The sequence below is a fragment of the Falco biarmicus genome, chromosome 8 (genome assembly GCF_023638135.1).
Source record: "Falco biarmicus isolate bFalBia1 chromosome 8, bFalBia1.pri, whole genome shotgun sequence".
Classification (NCBI taxonomy): domain Eukaryota; kingdom Metazoa; phylum Chordata; class Aves; order Falconiformes; family Falconidae; genus Falco; species Falco biarmicus.
In genome coordinates, this window is record NC_079295.1 from 31,460,730 (window position 1) to 31,479,151 (window position 18,422).

Consider the following 18,422-nt stretch of genomic DNA (forward strand, 5'->3'; position numbering starts at 1 on the left):
ACAAGTTGTGCCAATGTTCCCTGGTGAAGGTCATTCACTATCAAAATATGAGTTCCTTTGCTGGCTCTACATGCTCATTAATCACACACATTTCCTGGAACATGCTGGTTTCAAAGTAGACAGGTTGGAGTACTGTTCAGGAAGTTTTAAAGCCGGCAAATTGGAGGTGACTGCAAGAACTGTGATGGAATTGGGAAGCCAACTGAACTAACTCTCCAAATGTTTGCATTTTTGTACAGAACAGGCTAGTAAAATAACTGTGAGCAAAGAAGGTTCCCATGCTGAGAGAAATGTATCAAGCCTGAGCGCAGAGTGTTGGGAGAGGGAAGTTCCACAGTCAATCTGTTAAGATTTCCTAGCCCTTAATTACCCAGTTAAATAATTTACTAGAATCTTTAAAGCAATGTAAAGCTTGTATGTGAATGGTACCTGTCCCGGACTGAGTGTAACGATGTGGGCTGTTGTGTTCCTAAACTCGGGAAAGCGTTTCAGATCAGGGTTGGCAACGTTGACTTTACTGAATACGCTGGATTCCTCATAAGGGATCCTGGTGGGATAAAGGAAACTGGTGTCACCAGGTGGGAAGAGGTGCCATCTCTTCCTGAAAATAGAGAGAAGATAAAAATGTATTCAGTACATGTCAGTTACAGCAAAGAACTAAAGGCAATAGCAAGGTTTTCAATAAAACATAAATCTGCCTCGCTGTGTGAATCTCCTATGCAGTGAGAACACAAGCAGTGCTTACAGGCTGTCTCCTAAAAGTGTTTTTAAAATATTCCACTTTTTAATTTTTTAACTGAAAAGATTTACAGCTTCTCACCAATTATTTTTAAAAGGCAGATAAAATATTTTTTTTTAAAAAAGCTCTCCCATCTGGTTTCCCCTTCTTCCCTTTTACAGAACAACATGCAGCATTTACAGATGCTCGGAGCATTAAAAATTGCTCTATAAACCAGAGGAAATAGTTTTGTTAGAGACAACATAATTTAGTTCACTGAATGAATAGCTACTGCACCCATGCTTGTTTTAAAAGGAGGGCATCGTATGTTTAGGATGGCGACAGTAAAGTGCTACGGATGTGATGTTCTGTTTCCTATCATTACCTGCAGTACTTACTTGGCCGTGTCACGAACCCCTCATTTTTAGTAAAACTCTTGATGCTCCTATGCCAAAGATGGCATAAATAAAAACCAGAGGCATCCATAGACATTAAACATCCTGAAACACCTGTATTTTTTGTGTTATCCGTACGACATTATGAAAATGTGCCTTGAGTGGGCCACTGGGTTTAGGAACTTACTGATATGACTAAATGCCCAAATGGAACAGGACAGGGTTGTTCTGCTCATGAGAGCACTCCTGTTCTAGGTTGCTCTCTATGTGCCCAAAGGTCAACACACTGCAGTGCAGGGCCAAGCAGAGCTGAGACATGGACCTCACCCTCGAGAGCTAAGGTCTCTATTTCACTTACATAGACCAGATCAAAGAGAAAAAAACAGAATGTGCTAGAACCGGTGGTGCCAGTTTTATGGGTACTATAAATGAAATATCTTAGTAGGTGCATATGACACTTAGAAATAGGAGTTTTATATGGCAGTACTTCAGGTGATGGAAATAACCAGAAAGGAATACAAAAGGAGAAAATGTATTACGTTGAAGAGGTGCCAATCAGTACAACAGTGACCCATGCACTAAGCAATGGAAAAGTAAAGGCAGTACTTTACAGCACAGCTGGACAATCTGTGCAGCTGTCCTCGTTGTTTCAGACTCTAGCGAGATTTTTTTTTTTTGTCTCTTTCCTTGGTACTCACTGCTTGCTTTTTGCCTACTGCTTCTGGTTGTCAGTTCTAAGTCACAGGTCTGAAAATGGGAGAAAAGCAACCAAATGGCACAAAACCAGAAAAGACAGGAACAGCAGGATAGCCAGAACTGCAGAGATTGGCACAGATGGAAGTGCCATAGGCCAATGACATTTCTTGGTAATTACCAAAACTACTGCTGGATGCAAGCACAAAAACAGTTCTCCTGAAACTCAGGCCCTATTGCAGCTTTATTTTGCCCTCCAAGATAGATCCTCTGAAGGGGCAGAGAATACCTAGGTTAGGAGGCTCATGGGTTAATCCTGCAGGCTCATGACAAAGCAGTATCATGAAGCAAAAAATTAAGAAGCCCGAGGGATGCAAGAAGGAAATTCAAGATAGCAACAAAGGGCTAAGGAGTCATCCCTGGGTTTCCTGCAAAGGCAAATCTATTTAAGTTTAGCATAAGCTTATACTCTGTTACAAAGCCTGTCTTGTTTGTGAGTCTCAGAAGGGAATCTTTCTGCTCTGAAGAAGCCCAGGATTCACAAGCTTGTGGAAGTTTGCAATCTATTTATAGGTTTTACTCTGAAGAGGGAAAACAACTTTGTCTTTTCAGGCCATGCAAAGGCTTTAGGCTTCTTCTTTCCCTGAGATGAATAAGGATTTTGTTCTACCAGAGGGGGAGGAAGTGTCTTGGGAAGGCAGGCAAAATTGCTATGTGATGCTGGAACGCTCGAGTTCAGTATCTGAAGGTAGACATCAAAGAGACAGGGCAGGTATCAGGTCTGCTAGATTACTGTACTTACTTAGTACACCCAGCATTTAGGTGGATCCTTAGAAGATATTTAGGCATGTATGTCTCATGGTTCTCAATGAGATTTCTGGCTCCTAAATACACTTAACTGTCTGGACTTCAACACATAATGCTTACTGATGTGATCTGAACGCTACAGAACTGGCTGCAGCAAAGCGCAGTGCTGAGGGCAGCCTCCAGAGCCTCTGCTGCATTTTCACCCAAGGATCTCAAGGCTGTTTACAAACATGAATGAAAACCAGCCTGAGAGCTAAACAGTTACCCTTCTTACAGATAAGGTGATGAGAAATTCATTTGTCTTATTGGGCCTTAAAGCCAGTCAACTTGTGGCACTGCCCAGCATAGAGAGAAGCCAGCATGCCTGACTTTCAATCCTCCACCTTAATCACAAGACCACCACAATTTTGCTGTTCTATAAAATGTCAGAGTAATTAATCACATTAAACCCCCACCAGCAAATTTCTCCTTCTACTGTATACTTTCAAACCTAAAAAATGCATGCAACTTGTTTTGCTACTCTAGCATTACTCTAGCAATAATAGATAATAAAAAAACCCTGAGGCCAATATGCAAGGAAAGGAGAAAAAAAAATGGGGATAAAGAAAAAAAAGAAAGCATGTAAACAGGCAGAAAGGTATAGCAACAAAGCCACATGCTCCCAAATTAGTTTGGAGCCTCAAATGTCCCTTTCAACTTTGCTCACAGCTGGCTGCCCTCATCCTGACGTTCCCCTTTAAATTAATTCTAGCAGGCTATTAGAGGCTCTTGCACAGAGAATACTGTAAAAGTCTAAAGTAGTTTATTTCTATTTTGTTTCTGGGCTTTTTATTTTTAACTCTTTATCTCCTAATTCCAAATTCCTGAATTCATAAGTACTAGGAAGATTAAAATGTTTCTTATTGGGCCACATCTTTCTCAAACAGAAGAAAATAAAATTGCGTTACGTCCATGACCCAGTCAAACTCCAACCCCCTGAAGTTCTGCCATTTCCTATAGAACAGTTTTGATGCTCTTCAAGAAAACTAAAATAATCAGGATCTAGAATTAACACTCAAGAGTCCAAAACTAATGTTATAGCCCAGTATAACTTTCCCCTGTATTTGTTGTATGTATATGCAGCTGTTACCTTCCCTGTACTTGCAACACTAAGTTGCAGCCGTAGGAGTCCAAATGGCAGGGGGTGTTTGCTCCTTCAGAACCAATCCACAGTGTGCTCTCTTTTCCACTTCTTCCAGGGAAACCAAAGTCAGACCACCTTATATCCTACAGCAAGGAGAAGGTTATTTATGTTAGCTGTTGAACTGATCCACATCTTACTCTCAGTTCTCTGAGTCTCTTGTCTTCTCCCTCCACTGCTCAGTCGCTCTTTATCCACTGCTGCTGCTGCTCCTTCATGGGGTTCCTGCATGCATGGCCTGTGCCCCTTCCTCCAAAATTCTCCTCTCTCATAGCATTTCTTCTGCTTTCTTCTGTCTCCGTCTGACTACACAGCCTCCCAGATCTGTCTCCAGTTCTCACCCCAGTCTTTCACATAACTCAAGGTACCCGTTTGCTCTACAGAAGGACTGCCCAACTGCTTGTGACCACATATGGCGCCTTTTCCCTCATTTCACTTTTGTTTTCCTTTCTCCATGCTTACCCATCCACCCAAGCTCAGCACTGCTTCTAGAAAAATTCTGATATATGGCATTTAAAAAAAGAATGAAAGGAAGGAAGGAAAAATCCCTATTCCCTTTTCAAACCAATTTGATAATCCATGTGGCATATTTGCTCTCTCTTTGCTCCTGCCTCAGCTTTCTCCATGTATTCTGGAAATGCCGACTTTAGCCCTCTCTGACCCAGTGGTACGCTTGGGTTTTTTAAGCTTCTTATTATTTTATTGACACATTCTTCTTCTGCCTTTGCAACTGCACAGGCAGTGAACTTAAAACAACTTGATTACATGGTGAGGAAGGGCAGAACAGGTATGCATGTGTTATGAACATGATCCTGGAGCTTTCCAGTCCATTAATCCTCCCACAAGCAATCTCTTGGGTATGACAGCTGGAACGAGGCACAGTCACAGTCACATATTTTTCAGATCGTTGGAGGGTTTTTCAAGATGGCTCTGTATAGCTTGGATAAAGCTTTCCTATGTTTCTATAGCTTACCCTGCCACCTGCAGGGCCTGATCATTTGTTTATTGGAAAGCACTTGAAGTATACTGGCCAGAGACTCTGGTGCCTTTTGGCTGCAGCCCCAGACTGAGCTTTAGGAAACAGACATGCAATTCCTGGCTTCCTGATGGTCTCGGGCAAATCACTTCATCTCTGAGCTTTGTTTTTCCCATCTTGAAAAGGAAAATAACAGTATTTGTTCTGCTTCAGTAAAGCACTTTGGGGTCATTCACATCACCCAACTTTAGGAACTAATTTAAGCTTGGCTCCTGCTCTTGTCAAAGCACTCTCAATCACACCTTGGAAAAGCCTCTCTTTTTCCACTGTCTATAAAGAGAAAATAGGAGTCTAGCCTCCTAATTTAAGTATGTAAGCTAGCTGCTCGCAGACAAGTGGACGACAATCTTTTTTTAAGATCTATGGATGAGGAAAAGTACAGCTAGGCATTATTATAAGGATGACTTCACCATGAGTCTGTATCAGGAAACCCTCAAAATGAGTGATAGCCTTCCCAAAAATTAGGTGTTGCTAAAGATTTTGAATTTCAGAGTTATTGATTTGAAAGATATAATTTGAAAAAAATGTAGAAGTTTAATATAAACATTTGTCAAAGGCAGCAAAAAATCAAAAAGAAAAAGTTGCTCCTATAGATTTCAGCAGCCATAAAATTTAAAATCCAATACAACTATTTCAGTGATAAAGTTAAGCGTAACACCATCTCTACACTTTAATCTCACACCTAAATAGTTTTTGTATTTTGTTACAATTTAAGTGCAAAGAAAGCACACATAATCAATATTAGATTTAAAAGAACTTTTTGAAAATGCTGCAGCTGTAGTAAATAGTTGAAGCGATTATGGGTAAAATGGTTTTTAACCAACGAACTGAAAAGGAACTGGTAGGATTACCGAAATCTTGTCACAGTGGGTTCCTTTTCTACAATAAAAAGCCACAGTAAGAAGAAATGCACTAAAAGGTGTTCCAACCATAACAGATGGCACATTACTTGTGAATTATATTTATTTCATTTGCTGCTTATAATGAAGTTAATCTGTACCCGTATGTCACTTTAAAAGGTCTCATTTCTATTTAAACTTCACGCATGTATCTTGCTTCTGATTTATATCTCAAATTCTGTAATGAAATATCAACTGAACAAAAAATTTAAGATGCTAGATACTGCTCATAGATTAGACTAATGGAATCATTACCTTAGCCCACACAACTGTAAATGATAAACAGTGCAATCTAAATTTCAAACAACTTCTAAATGGCCCTATTAATCACTATAAATTACAGTGCAGTTGGCCTTCTTTTCCCCTTCAAATTACCTTACGTAAATCTAAATAAAATCTAAAAAGAAAAAAAGGGGTTATCATCAAATTCACACAAGAATGGAAGAGAATTTCTACAAAGAACTCTTTTGGCTGGTATAAATTGTATAGCAGTATTTCAAAAGCCATATGATTTTGGAACTGATGGATGCATTTCACTCCCATGCCTGTGAAACTGGCAGATGACATACACCATATTTGCTTGCATAACACCATCAATTTTTTCCTTCCCAGATTCTGCTTTAAAAAAAAAAAATCCATGGCATAACCATTACATGTGTCTATTCTAAAACTGCAGTACAATCTGCTGCTTGTTATAGGTCAGGTGATGAGGTTGTGGCATGACACCTGCACAGAAATGGAACTCCTGGCACCTCCATTTCACTCTCGAGTTGGGGCAAGGAGGAGAGGAGGTAGCAAAAAGGCTGTTTCCTTGAAGTGTGTTTTTACTGACCGAATGAAACAGCAGGCTGTTCAGGTCTTCTGAGCTGCTATTATCTTGTGCCATAAAACACAGGAAAATGCGGTTTGTCAAGGCAGAAAGAGAGGAAGACCAAGGCAGGACCACAGACAGAGGAAGTCACTCCAAGATCTGGGGAAGCCTGTAACATCTCTGGAGCTCCCAACTTAGTTCAAAAAACATGGCCCAGTATAGCAGTTGTGCAGCCCAAGTTCATGTGAACCTGGCTGTGTTTCAGTGTGCTTAGGAAGGGAGAAAAAAGAAAGGTAAGATAGTGTCTCTGCCCAAACCTCACATTCCAACCCACAGAACAGGACAGGAGATGGTCTGTAAGAAGAGTGAGCACTGAAAAATACTAATATTACTGGTATAAAAGAATAAAATACATATAATGAGCATGGGAAGTGCTTTCTGAGGAAATAATTAATTTGAGGGGGCTTATTAGTTCATACTCTCTGTCATCCCAGGGATAAAGCGTTTGCAACAAATTATCATTCCATCTTCAGATTTGAAAGTATAGAAATGAGTAAGGCTTCATTTACTATTCTTTATATCTTTTGAAAAAATGCACCTTTTGCATAGCTATCCTTAATTTTGCCCTCTTACAACCTGCAAGTATCGGGAATGTAGATGAACCAATACATTGAAATAGCAGACAGATGTGGAGAAAGTAAAAGAAAATATCCAAGGTAGGTGTCCTAATACCTGCATTTGGAAATAACCATAGATTATGTATGTATGAAATAACCATAGATTATGTACTTCAGTGGACACGTTACTTCATGTATTTTACTGCCTTCACAGACAATCAAGGTGTAATAATCCCACAGACTCAGAATCACTCCTCCTTGCAAACCGTTAAAGATATCAAGGGAAGGAACTGTGCTACTTGAGAAAATGAGCCACAAGGTAGACACGCAGTGAAACCATGTTACAGCCTTGTCGTGACAAGTGACATGCCAGCAAATCCTCTCTGTTGAGTGGAACTCTTAATTTAGGTACCACTTGGGTACAATGTGGATCTGGGGCAGCAGCAGGGTCTCAGGTTTGCAGCATGCCAGGCCTGCCAGCTGCCTGTCACCTCCACACTCCATTCCCACCTCACGTGCACAGTTCCAGCAGAGGTGCAGGGAAGGTGTTCAGCTGCAGAGGTCACATGAATGACTGACTTGGTGCTCCCCAAGCCTGCCCAGTCACAGAGCAATGCTGGGCTAAATGGGAAAGGGAGTGCTGCCAATCTGGTAGTTGTTTCTGTCACTTGTGGTGTTGTTTCTAAGCATACAAGGAGACCCAGAATTTTAGATGGCTGTCATTTGGTACTAGTTCCCCGTTAGCCTGAGAACCAATAGTTTTTATTTCAAAATTTAAAAATAAATGGCCAAAGGAGCAGACAGAGGATAGCAGCAGAGGTTTCAGAAGTTACATTAGATAATGTGCAATGGTTAAATTAGGAAGAAATAATATTAATGCTTTACCTGGAAAAATTCTGGCTTGTGTTCAAATATCCTGGCGATGTATTTGTAGTCAGCATAAGCCCAGTATTTGGAGTACTCGTAACAACTGAATGGTCCAGAGAGAGAAGAAGGCTGCCCACAACTCCAAGCCAAAAACTCTTCAAGTGTCGCCTTCACGTAGTTACACCTGGTTTCAAATTGAGGAACTAGAGAAACAAAAGAAAAGCCAAATATTATGTAAGCACTGAACACAGAACCAGTAGTTTCCTTCTCAGCTCTGGTTAAATGCAACACAAGATACGAAGTGGGACTAGGTGGCTTGACTCTAGTCAATTAAATGGTTCTCATCACCTAACTCATGATCAAAATTTGAGACAATTGTTTTTTCATTAAGGTTTAAGTAAATGGCTGTTACCTTCAACTTTCTGAAGTAAAAGCACACCAACAGTTACTGCTCTTCACGTGCAAGGCATCCTTCAGCACAGTAACTCAATAATAAGCCCGAGTTCTCTAAACTGAGAGCCTGTCCTTTGCCTCATCTCCCTTCTTAAGTGTGAACTGCAAATATGCACACAAGTGTTTGTGTACCCTTTGCTTTGCCTCTGTGGATTTATGAAGATGGACACGTTCACCTTTCCCCTGCCCTAAAGCAATAACCAAATCGGCACGGTAATGCGTAGAAAGGGAATTATGGAGCCACCTGCATGCCAATGATCCATCTGAAATGCTGTGTGTCCTTATTTTTCATTTGAGACCGACAAAAGCATATTGCGATGTTCCTTGGCAGGCATAAAAGGTATTTACCAGCGGTGTTTTGCTCCCGTCGTGCTTTGGTCAGGCTGACTGATACAGCCTTTCAGCTCAAGGTCAGGTCACCTGGAAGGCCTGCAAGATAACCCTCATCACAGCATACTTTAATTGTGGTTTATCAGAGATCTTCATTTCCCACAGACACTAATTGTGCCAACTTCAAAGAGACTTGTCCAATGTCAAAAAAAAAAAAGATATTACTATAACTACTACTGGGGAAAAATGACTGCAGCCTGCATGACTGACAATGACAGAGCTGCAATTTAACCTTGTGTAACTTGCACGGAGCTGCTCAGAAATGGGATCCTTTCGCTGGTGTGTAGCAGCAGCTCTTCGTCCTTTACCACTCCTGTTCTGTTATCACAGCAATTCCCATAGAGTCTCACACATTTGTTCTTACTCCCTTTGGGCGGGAGCAGAGCTTTTACAAACCTTTATCACTATCATTTTGCCATTTTCCATTGTAGAAGCCTAGGTAGTGGTTTTCCTTCCCCTCATGATCAAATTCATTAACTAAAAATGTCAGATAAGCCCCACTATTCAGCAATCCACAACCTGGGTCTGTGCAGTAGAAGGGCTCCCTACCTAAGAACTGGATACAAAACACATACATCACCTGCAATAACCAAAACCCCTACACCTGATTCCTGTCTGTGTTGCACTCCAATGCCCTCTCCTGATACCCAGTCATTAACACAATGCACATCATTTTACTGATGGTCTGATGGAAAAATTAGATAAAAGACACAGGCGGCTCAATATGTGCATTATTTTGATGAGAACAAAGAGTGCTTAGGACACTGCCTATTTTCCAAGATAACTTGGGACCAAGTGTTTTAAAGGCAAGAAATATGCTCTTTCTACCCCACAGTGTATTTCACTCCGAGCTTCCTTTAAAAAAAAACAACTATGAATGACAAGACTACCTTCTAGGATACCGTCTCCTCAGAGCAGGGTTCTTGGTTTAATTTAGAACTCGTTCGGTACCAAAGTGTGGGTGCTTATGGAAAAAAAATAATAATAAAAAATGTGTTTTGGCAATCTAGACAGATTGCTTAGATTTATAGACTGCAACTAGGGTGAAAATGTTAGCACTGGGCAGCTAAAAGCAAGAACATAATTAACCAGTTTGCTAATACTTCATGACTAAAAGCCGACAGGGTTTTATAATTGATAAATTGTAGATTAAACGATGCAAGTCTAAAGTAAGTTACCAGTGCTGTCTGGTGACATGGTATCTGAAGGCATGACAGACCTCCTCTCCCCCACCTAATGCCACAGATTGAAGCCAGCAGGAGGGAGAGAGGAAAGAAGTGCTTTTTGGAGGAAACAGCTTCCCTCCTCAGTTAAGGCCTGATCCCAACAGATGCCAAATTCTGTTCTACTCAGAAGGACAGTGTTTCCAATGTATACTAAGGGAAGTGTAGGAAAAAAAGATAATAGCCTTAGAAAATACCTTAAAGCTCCAGTAAGAATGCAAGTGAAATGTCTCATCCACTTCTTTAAATTTAAAAGAAAACCAAATGTTCATTTAGAGCTGCTGGGGAATTAAAATTATTTAAATGAGTAATCCAAGAAAGGAATAGCCACTTAATACTATAACAAAGCACAGGCACGCTCACAAACCACAGAACCGGCCATCCACATCCAACTCCAAAGCTCAGCTTTATGTGACATTTATTCAGTGTTTGGTATTTATATTGTATTTTCAGCCTCCTGTTCAGCTGCTAAGTCTATAGCCACCTTTGCAGTCCCTCTCTATATCAAACCTCAGAGGCTTCAATTCTTTTGCTGCCCTTAGTGGCAAAACCTCTTGGGCACATGTCCAGGTTGCAGCCCTTTTCTATCCAACTGCATATCTGACAGCATCAGCTCTACCCAGCATCTCTAAGAGGAATTTCCTCCAGAGATCTTGTGACTCGTAACTGATCAGCATGACAACCTCTTGTTCTCTCCAGCTTCTTGACAGTAAACTCATTGTTTATTCCTTTTACTACACAACCAGAGAAAATGGTCAAAGTTAAGAAACATCTGCATATGGAAGTCAGTTTTGTGTAAGCTTTCTTCTCCCTTTGTAATTGCTGGTGTGCTCCAGGTGGCCATCAGATAGATGGGCTAGAATGCTGCATTTTCTCTGCCGGAAACACAACTTCTGTAGTTGCTGCCCACCCTTTATCCCACCTCAGAAAAATAAATCTTCTAGCATGGCTGGAACTAGATGGGTAGGGATTTCCTGATTAATAGCACCTTCATTGTTCTTGTAATGAATGCTGGTACTCTCTCTGGAGGTATCTTATCTCTGTCAATGCTTAATCCCCCGATTGTATTTTTTCCCCTCTTACAGCCACATACTGTTTAACTTGTGTAATCAGACAGAATGCTATCACACACACAAACTTAGGTAGGTAAAAATAATTCACACAAATAATACTGCTAGCTGCTATGTTTTCTGTTTCAAGTGTGTGTGCCTTCCACATCCATATGCTTCAGGAAGCTCCTTAACAAGAAAAGCAAATACAACATCCAAGCAGCTCCCACCAAGTTGCCCTATTTACAGTTCTCACTTCTTTGTATTACAGAACCTTCAGTTTGGGAATCCCCATCCAGGCTGCAGATGTGGCACTAAAGAAAGATAAAAAAGTCGTCATAGTAAGAGGTCTCAAATAGTTTTGAATCTTCCGGATAAACCTCATGGCTTAAATAATCTCAGAAACTCTGAAACAGCCATTTCAGAGTGACACTAAAATATACCTACAAGCAGAAAGTTTCTTTCTTGTACATGTTTCCAGCTCAGTGGCAGGAGTGGTCCCATCTAGTCTTAAGGCAATTAATCTATTGTAAACATGGGAGGAATATTTAGAGAGATCAATGCATTTTTACTTGTATTCTCCTGTTGCTTTCTCTAACCACATCACTGCCTCTGTTTCATCTTGGAAAGTTACCACGAACAGTGATAACAAAGAGAGGCCCTTGTGGAAAAACAATGTTAAGCATACAAGAGTGAGATCAACTATCTTCCAAATGACAGCGGTACATGAAATGTATTACATTATTTCAGACTCTGAGATGGCTTGGCTAATGTCTTCACTAATATATCCTTACAATGCAAATCTTTTATAGCATCATAGGTCTTATTCAGTTATAATACAACCCCTGAAGGTTCGACCCATCTTCCTGAAGACATTTCTAGCTCATATTCACATATAATGGAGGATCCTGGAGACAAAATGATTGCTGCCTAGGGGTTGATGCCTTTAGGAAAAAACAAGATACAGATAGGTGTAACTTCAAGATACAAATGTCAGTTTAAATCCACTCTATATTCCTAGTGACTATAGTTACGTGATGATTCTTGTCTACTTGGTTGGTAGCATCAGTCCATCACTTTCCTACATAACACTCCATCAGTCTCATCAGAAACTTTCCCAGTTGGCATACCCATTTGGCTCTCAAAAAGCACCTACTAATTAATGGAGAGTAGCATCAAAACTATCATTTTACCTGGTAACCCTTGTGTATTAAAACTGAGATGTATTAACAAATTATCAAGGAAATGTCACATACATACAATGTCTTCCCTATTGGCAATGGGATGCCTTTTACATGTAGTGCAAGAACTGGCTGATACCTCACTGAACTATGGCTGTGAAGACGTGTATCAACATATTAATTCTACACCTCAGTTATCCCATCTGTAGAAAGTGAGTATGTAACATCTGTTTTCCCAGAAATGGCACAGGAATCATTAATCCATGCTGGTAACATGCTCTGAAATCCTAAAATGCCACGCATTTTCCCTCTAACACTTCTTTCACTTTCATCACTGCTCTTGCACTAATTGAACATGAAATAATTTGGTCATGACGCTGTGAAGAAAGCAAATTTGACAGTGTTGTTAAGTTAGATCATGTGATGTAATGCTACCACTTACATAGGAACTGGCAGACCCTCATCTGGAGTCTTTGTGCGGACCCTACATTCTAAGAAAGAGGTAGTCCAACCTAAGAAGGTTGGAAGAGTACAGAAAGAATAGCTACGTGGGGTCTAAAAAAACATGACTTATACTGAACACTTTATAAGAACTGGGTTTGTCTAGCCTAGTGAAAAAAAGAGACTGAAGGGAGATAAGATACTTTAGGCAAAAGGGAGAAAGTGCGCAGCAAAATGTATTTTGGTATGTGGTCAGGAGGGCGAAGGATGTACAGGGCATGAATAAAGCAATGCAGAACCTCTTAAAATGACTAGCAGATCGCCACCCTGGAGCACATTTCCTGTGTCTTCCCTCCCTGGTATGAAACTCTCTCTGTCCATGGATTGACTATGACTTATATTGTGTGGTACAGACAAAAATGAAGTTGTAGTATTTAAAATTGAATGCAAAAATTGTCTTTATCCCGTGGTGTGTTCCTAGATGTCTGAGTGAATTTGGAGGGTTAGATTGAAATTATTTTACTGGTGTTGAGTGATTTTCTTAATGCTTTATACTACAGCATCTTTCATCACAAGACCTTAAATTACTGACAACCACTACAGCCTTACAAAACCTCTGGAGGAAAGTGAGAATTATCACCATTTTACAGATAAAAATACCCCAAGATAGACTGGTTAATTGGCTAATGCTTTAATGCACTCAGGTTTGTGGATATGGAAGCTCAGCTCATGTGAACAACTGAATCATGTATAAGACCAGGACCAAACACACATGCTACAAAGCAAGGAAAGAGAACTGAGACACTTGATTCTTACACGTGTTACCCACCAGGCTTCCTACTGAGAATAAACATGCAAGAAAGAGAGAGTTCCACTATTGCCCAAAATCCCATGTTCTAAAAACAAAGCATGCGGCTAAAAGCAATACATTAGAGAGTAAACAGTGACAACAGAGAGGCAGATGATTGAAGAAGCTAAAAAAGAGAGTTGTGACATGTAATGCCTGTCCACCTCAGTCTCACCTAAATCCACTGTCTTCAGCCCTAGCCTAAACTGGACTATCTTTCCATCCAACACTGCAGAAAGGTACTTTGCATTCCAGTGCAGGGCTGGCCAGTCGTCAACCATGTTACAGAATACTGCAGGTTGCTGTAGAGACATCACAATTTCCTTGGTTTGCTCAGGAGTAAACGGTTTGACATCTTCACCTATGTAAAGAAAGTAAACCAACAGCTTAGACAGATGATTTATGATATATTAAGCGTTACCTCTCCCACAGCACAGGAAACATTAAGAACACCTTCATTTATGGTTTATCTTTTTATTACATTTGTAGATTTTTTAAAGTCAGACTTCTATTGCAAATGCTGAAAGAACATTCTTACACTGAATTAAGGTTTAAAGCAGTGTATTAGCACACAAAATGTAAAAATAAAAATAAAAATATGTGTGTGCTTATAATTTTCACTTGTAGCTTAGGCAATAAAGCGCTGTAGCAAAACTATTTAGAATTAGGCTAACAATAAAAAAACCTTACAAATAATGTCCAGAGCTTAGAGAACATAAATTTTATGAGTAACAGTCTTTCTGCATGGGATTCTTTCCAAGAAGCATAGTGCACTGTCAGAGATGGCAAACCAGGCTCCTATGCATTCGATTTAAACAAGGAATAGCAGCATAACCAAAACAACAGGTATTTTTAAAGTGTTTTAAAATTTCTTTTCATCTACAGAATTTTAGAAAAAGGAAATTGTGCCAATCCAAGAACTAAACTAACCCAAGATTTCCATTTACTCCTTTGCTGTTTAGAGATTTATATGCCCCACTGAAACTGTCAAGCTGAAATGCTGGCAACCTTGAATAAACTCAGCACTTTCAGAACTACTTTTCTTTAGGGACATATTGAGAAGGAAAACCCGATCTTAAAAAAAAAACAACAACGTAACAGCTCCATAGAGCTGAAGCAGTGGACTACAACTCTGGATCATAAAAAAATCCATTCATTATTTTAACCACTATTGAAGTTAACTCATCCATAATTTGTGTCTGTATAATGCCTAAGATTTAACATACTGAATCGATAGGTATGGTTCCCCATGACTCCTAGCTGCTCATTTAAAACAAACCAACCATTTCACTCACTCTATTTAGGGGTCAAATTATAGCCTGGTATGTGCGATGGGTTAAATAAATGCAGGGCAAGAATATTCCCTGTACTGCTGGGTGCTGATGCTGCCTCTCACTCCTTCCTGTGTGTGGCTGGTGGGACAGGTAGTGGAGAACCAGCCAGACACAGGGCAGCCCTGCGGAGCCAGCTGGGGGAAACACAGAAGAGAACCAAGCAGGAACAAGGTCTTTAGGACTGTTTAAAACATAACAGTTTAAAATATATGAATGCTGAAGTGTGAATGGCAGGAATAAGAGGAGCTCTGTGCATGCTGTATGCTGTATGTCTTTGGTATCTTTTCTGAGTTCCCCTTTTGACAGAGTTTATACTCCAGCATAGCTGTACTTTTTAGTTTTCTGAATTAAGTTGCTGTCTTCACACAAATTCAGTGGGAGGTATCAGCATCGGGGCTTCCTACAGTCAAGGGGTCCCATCTCCCAAGGACTTTCAGGGAAACTAAATCCCTCTCTCCTTTCACTCATGAAAACTCCACCTTGAAGCTTTAAAACGAAAGACCTCCAATATTTGTTTCTTCATAGAACATAAAATTTTTAAATGGCTTCCTTTTTTTAAGGCAGATGATAGGAGGGAGTTTGGGGTTTGGTTTGTTTTCCATGTCTCCTCTCATATGCAGAGCAACACTTGACAGGATGGTGTTGCTGTGACACAGAGATATCTATGACACTTGGACTTCAGTCTCACGCTCCAGCAACTTGCACAACCAGGACATAAGGAGGCCTCACAGGGACCGTATGTCTTACCATATGGTCTTCCCTACCCCTAGAAAGGGATCTCTGGGGGTTCCTGAGCAATAGGTTAGTATACCTAGCGAGAGCAAGTCCAGAGAAGGCAGGAAGGCCATCTGCAGACACAACGGCACGTGCTGGGGCAGCCACCAGGAGCTGGCTTTACACATGGTAAGAGGTTAAAGCTCAGCATGTTTTTTCACAGTGATGCTGTTCAAAGCCTAAGGCAAGACTCGGTCCAGATCCGAACACTTGCATGGCGTTTACAAAACTTCTGTCTTTATTCCATGCGATTATAGTCTCATACAGAGGCAGCTTTCACGATGCAGGAGCTGGCTGGCCTTACATACCTTTCAGATTTTCCAATTCATAAAAATGAAATTATACCTGCTTAAGCTAAATTTATCACCCCACGGCTGTCTTTTTGACTACTCAATTGTTCTTGTTTTAATGGCACTACATTTAATTATTTTTAGAGGATGTAAATCCAAAGAAATGCAAGAAATTGGTGGCACTTTTTTGGAGGATTGTGTAGAGGTGAGTTTATTGCAAAAGCTTCAGTTTTCTCCTGTAATGTCAGTCAACAGTTGGGATGAGCTAAAAGCAGAAATTTTACTCGGAGAGACAGGAAGGCTCACTGAAGCCAACTGTTGATGTGGTGTGGCTTTCTCATGTGATTTCCACATACATATTGTGCTTTCGAAAGGTGTGGTTTCCACCACAGTGAATATACAGTAGGAAGCTCAGAGCTAAAGCTACTGGGAGAGTTTGTATCAACGCCAAACAAAAAACCACAGTTAAGACTAAAGAGCCTATCCTCTACTGAATGTTATCTGGGGGGTTTTGTCATGTCATCACACTTTAATCAGTTGTAAACCTATTTCTCTACAAAATTTAGAAACAATGAAAGAAGACAGTCTGTCGTAGTAAGATGCTTATCATCCCTATCTTCAAACAGTATTAAAATCATTGTTAAATGAGAATATATCTTTTCCTGATAGAGATAATCACATACAATACATGATATAATCAGCAATGAAGTTTGAAATGTTTTAGAAAATTTAAAGCATTAGATAAATAAACATCAGGGTTTTTTTTGCAAAGAAATGGGGATTCTTGCTGATTTTGTGCGAAGACTGTTTGTCTTGCTTCAGTTTTATGTATTCCTTACTGAGAACAGCAGTCAGCTAAACATAATTCTTTCCCCATATTTTTCATGCATATCTAAACACCTGTTAGAGAGAAGGCACATGATAGAAGGTAAATATCATATACTACATCAAATAGATGTTATGATAATTTGAAGAACTCTGCTCATGACCAACAGAGATTTCAGACGGAACTATATGCTGTAGGAGTGGTTAAAAGTAATTAAGAGATATCTGAAGATAGCTCTTGGAAGACAGATTAGAAGAAAAATCTGTAGTTTAAAATAATAATAACCTTTTCCTTAGTTATTGTTGTCATAGCTTCACAAAGACCTCATAAGCGGGGCTCTTGGTTCTCGGCACTTCCTAACCCGAAATTGATGATAACTGGTTCCTAGGCAAAACCCGAGGCTGTACAGCATATGTAAGTGCATACAGTTTGGACAACTGTGCATTAAGTAAAAGGTGTATAAATAAAATGTGTTGCAAAGAAACAAAGTATCTATGGCACATCTTGGGCATTACATATCAAATTCCTATGGGAGACCAGGTAGCCGGAGAGAACAGAAATGCATATTCCCTTTGAAAAGAAAAGCTCTGTTGGAGTCTTCATTTTCTCTGTTGTACTCTGATCCAAAAGAGAAAAGGAATACTTTAAATTAGTTCCATCAGCCTCAACAAATGATGTGGCTTCACAGTACAAAAGGAAGCAGGAATAATTTGTCTCATGTTTTGACTTTACACAACACATGTATAGAATCCAACCAGGAACTGAAAAAACGAATGAAGTTTTAGCTCAAGTTTTGTGACTGTGACAGCTTATATAATTGGCGAAAAACGTAGGTGTTCTTTAGAATGATAACACATTGCAAAACAGAGATCTTCCAATTAAAAACCCAAAGCTCTCCAGTCATTTTTACATGAAATGTTGTCAAATATGAAGACTCATCCAGACTCAGTACTGAGGGCAGGTAAAAGAAAAGCGATGAATTGGCTACGTATACTTTCCAGCACACTTTGTGCTTCTAAGATAGAAAATAATTTAATGTTTCTGATTAACAATTTTTCTGAATAACTGAGCAGGGTTTGGGAATAAAGAGTTTAACACAGCAGGCAGTCTGACAAAATTGGACTTGATCAAAGTTGTTCAGAAGTTAAATGTACTGTCATTAAAAAGCTAAATGTACTGTCATTCATTGAAAATAATTTAGTGTATTAGAAGAGTTCATTAGTACATTGTAGCGGGCTTCTGCCAAAACACCCTGCTGCTTAAATATGAGACTTAATTGAGAGGTATTAAAATTTTTTTCTGAAAGAGTACAAGGAAATCCTGGTAACGTATTTGGTATAAACACGGTCAAATTGTTTTTCTTGTAAATCTGTAATGTTTCATTATCCTTATTTCTTAAAAAAAAATACAAAAAGTTAAAAGAAAAATTTGGCATTTTGAATACATTAACACAGTGCAGCTGGGTCACTCAAAAAATGAACTAACCTCCAAAATCTTAACTATCCAACAACTAGGAGTGGGAAAGAGAAGGTATGGGGGAGCATGGGGAAATGCCCCAAACCAAAGAGAAGTGACTTGGTTTGGAGGTCAG

At 39.8% G+C, this 18,422-nt stretch overlaps 1 protein-coding gene across 3 annotated transcripts in view; it reads right to left on the minus strand.

The window, feature by feature from the left end:
- The window catches only part of HSPBAP1 (HSPB1 associated protein 1), a 38,094-nt gene that overhangs the window by 11,286 nt on the left and 8,386 nt on the right, over window positions 1-18,422 (minus strand). Inside the window, exons 2-5 of one of the 3 annotated variants that reach the window (XM_056348038.1) lie at window positions 13,783-13,968; window positions 8,042-8,226; window positions 3,743-3,879; window positions 430-547 (exon numbers count right to left, since the gene is read on the minus strand). In XM_056348038.1, the coding sequence (XP_056204013.1) occupies window positions 430-547; window positions 3,743-3,879; window positions 8,042-8,226; window positions 13,783-13,968 (626 nt within the window). Of the gene's footprint in view, window positions 1-429; window positions 602-3,742; window positions 3,880-8,041; window positions 8,227-13,782; window positions 13,969-18,422 lie in introns of all 3 variants that reach the window. The other 2 variants (XM_056348036.1, XM_056348039.1) reach the window with 2 other exon arrangements.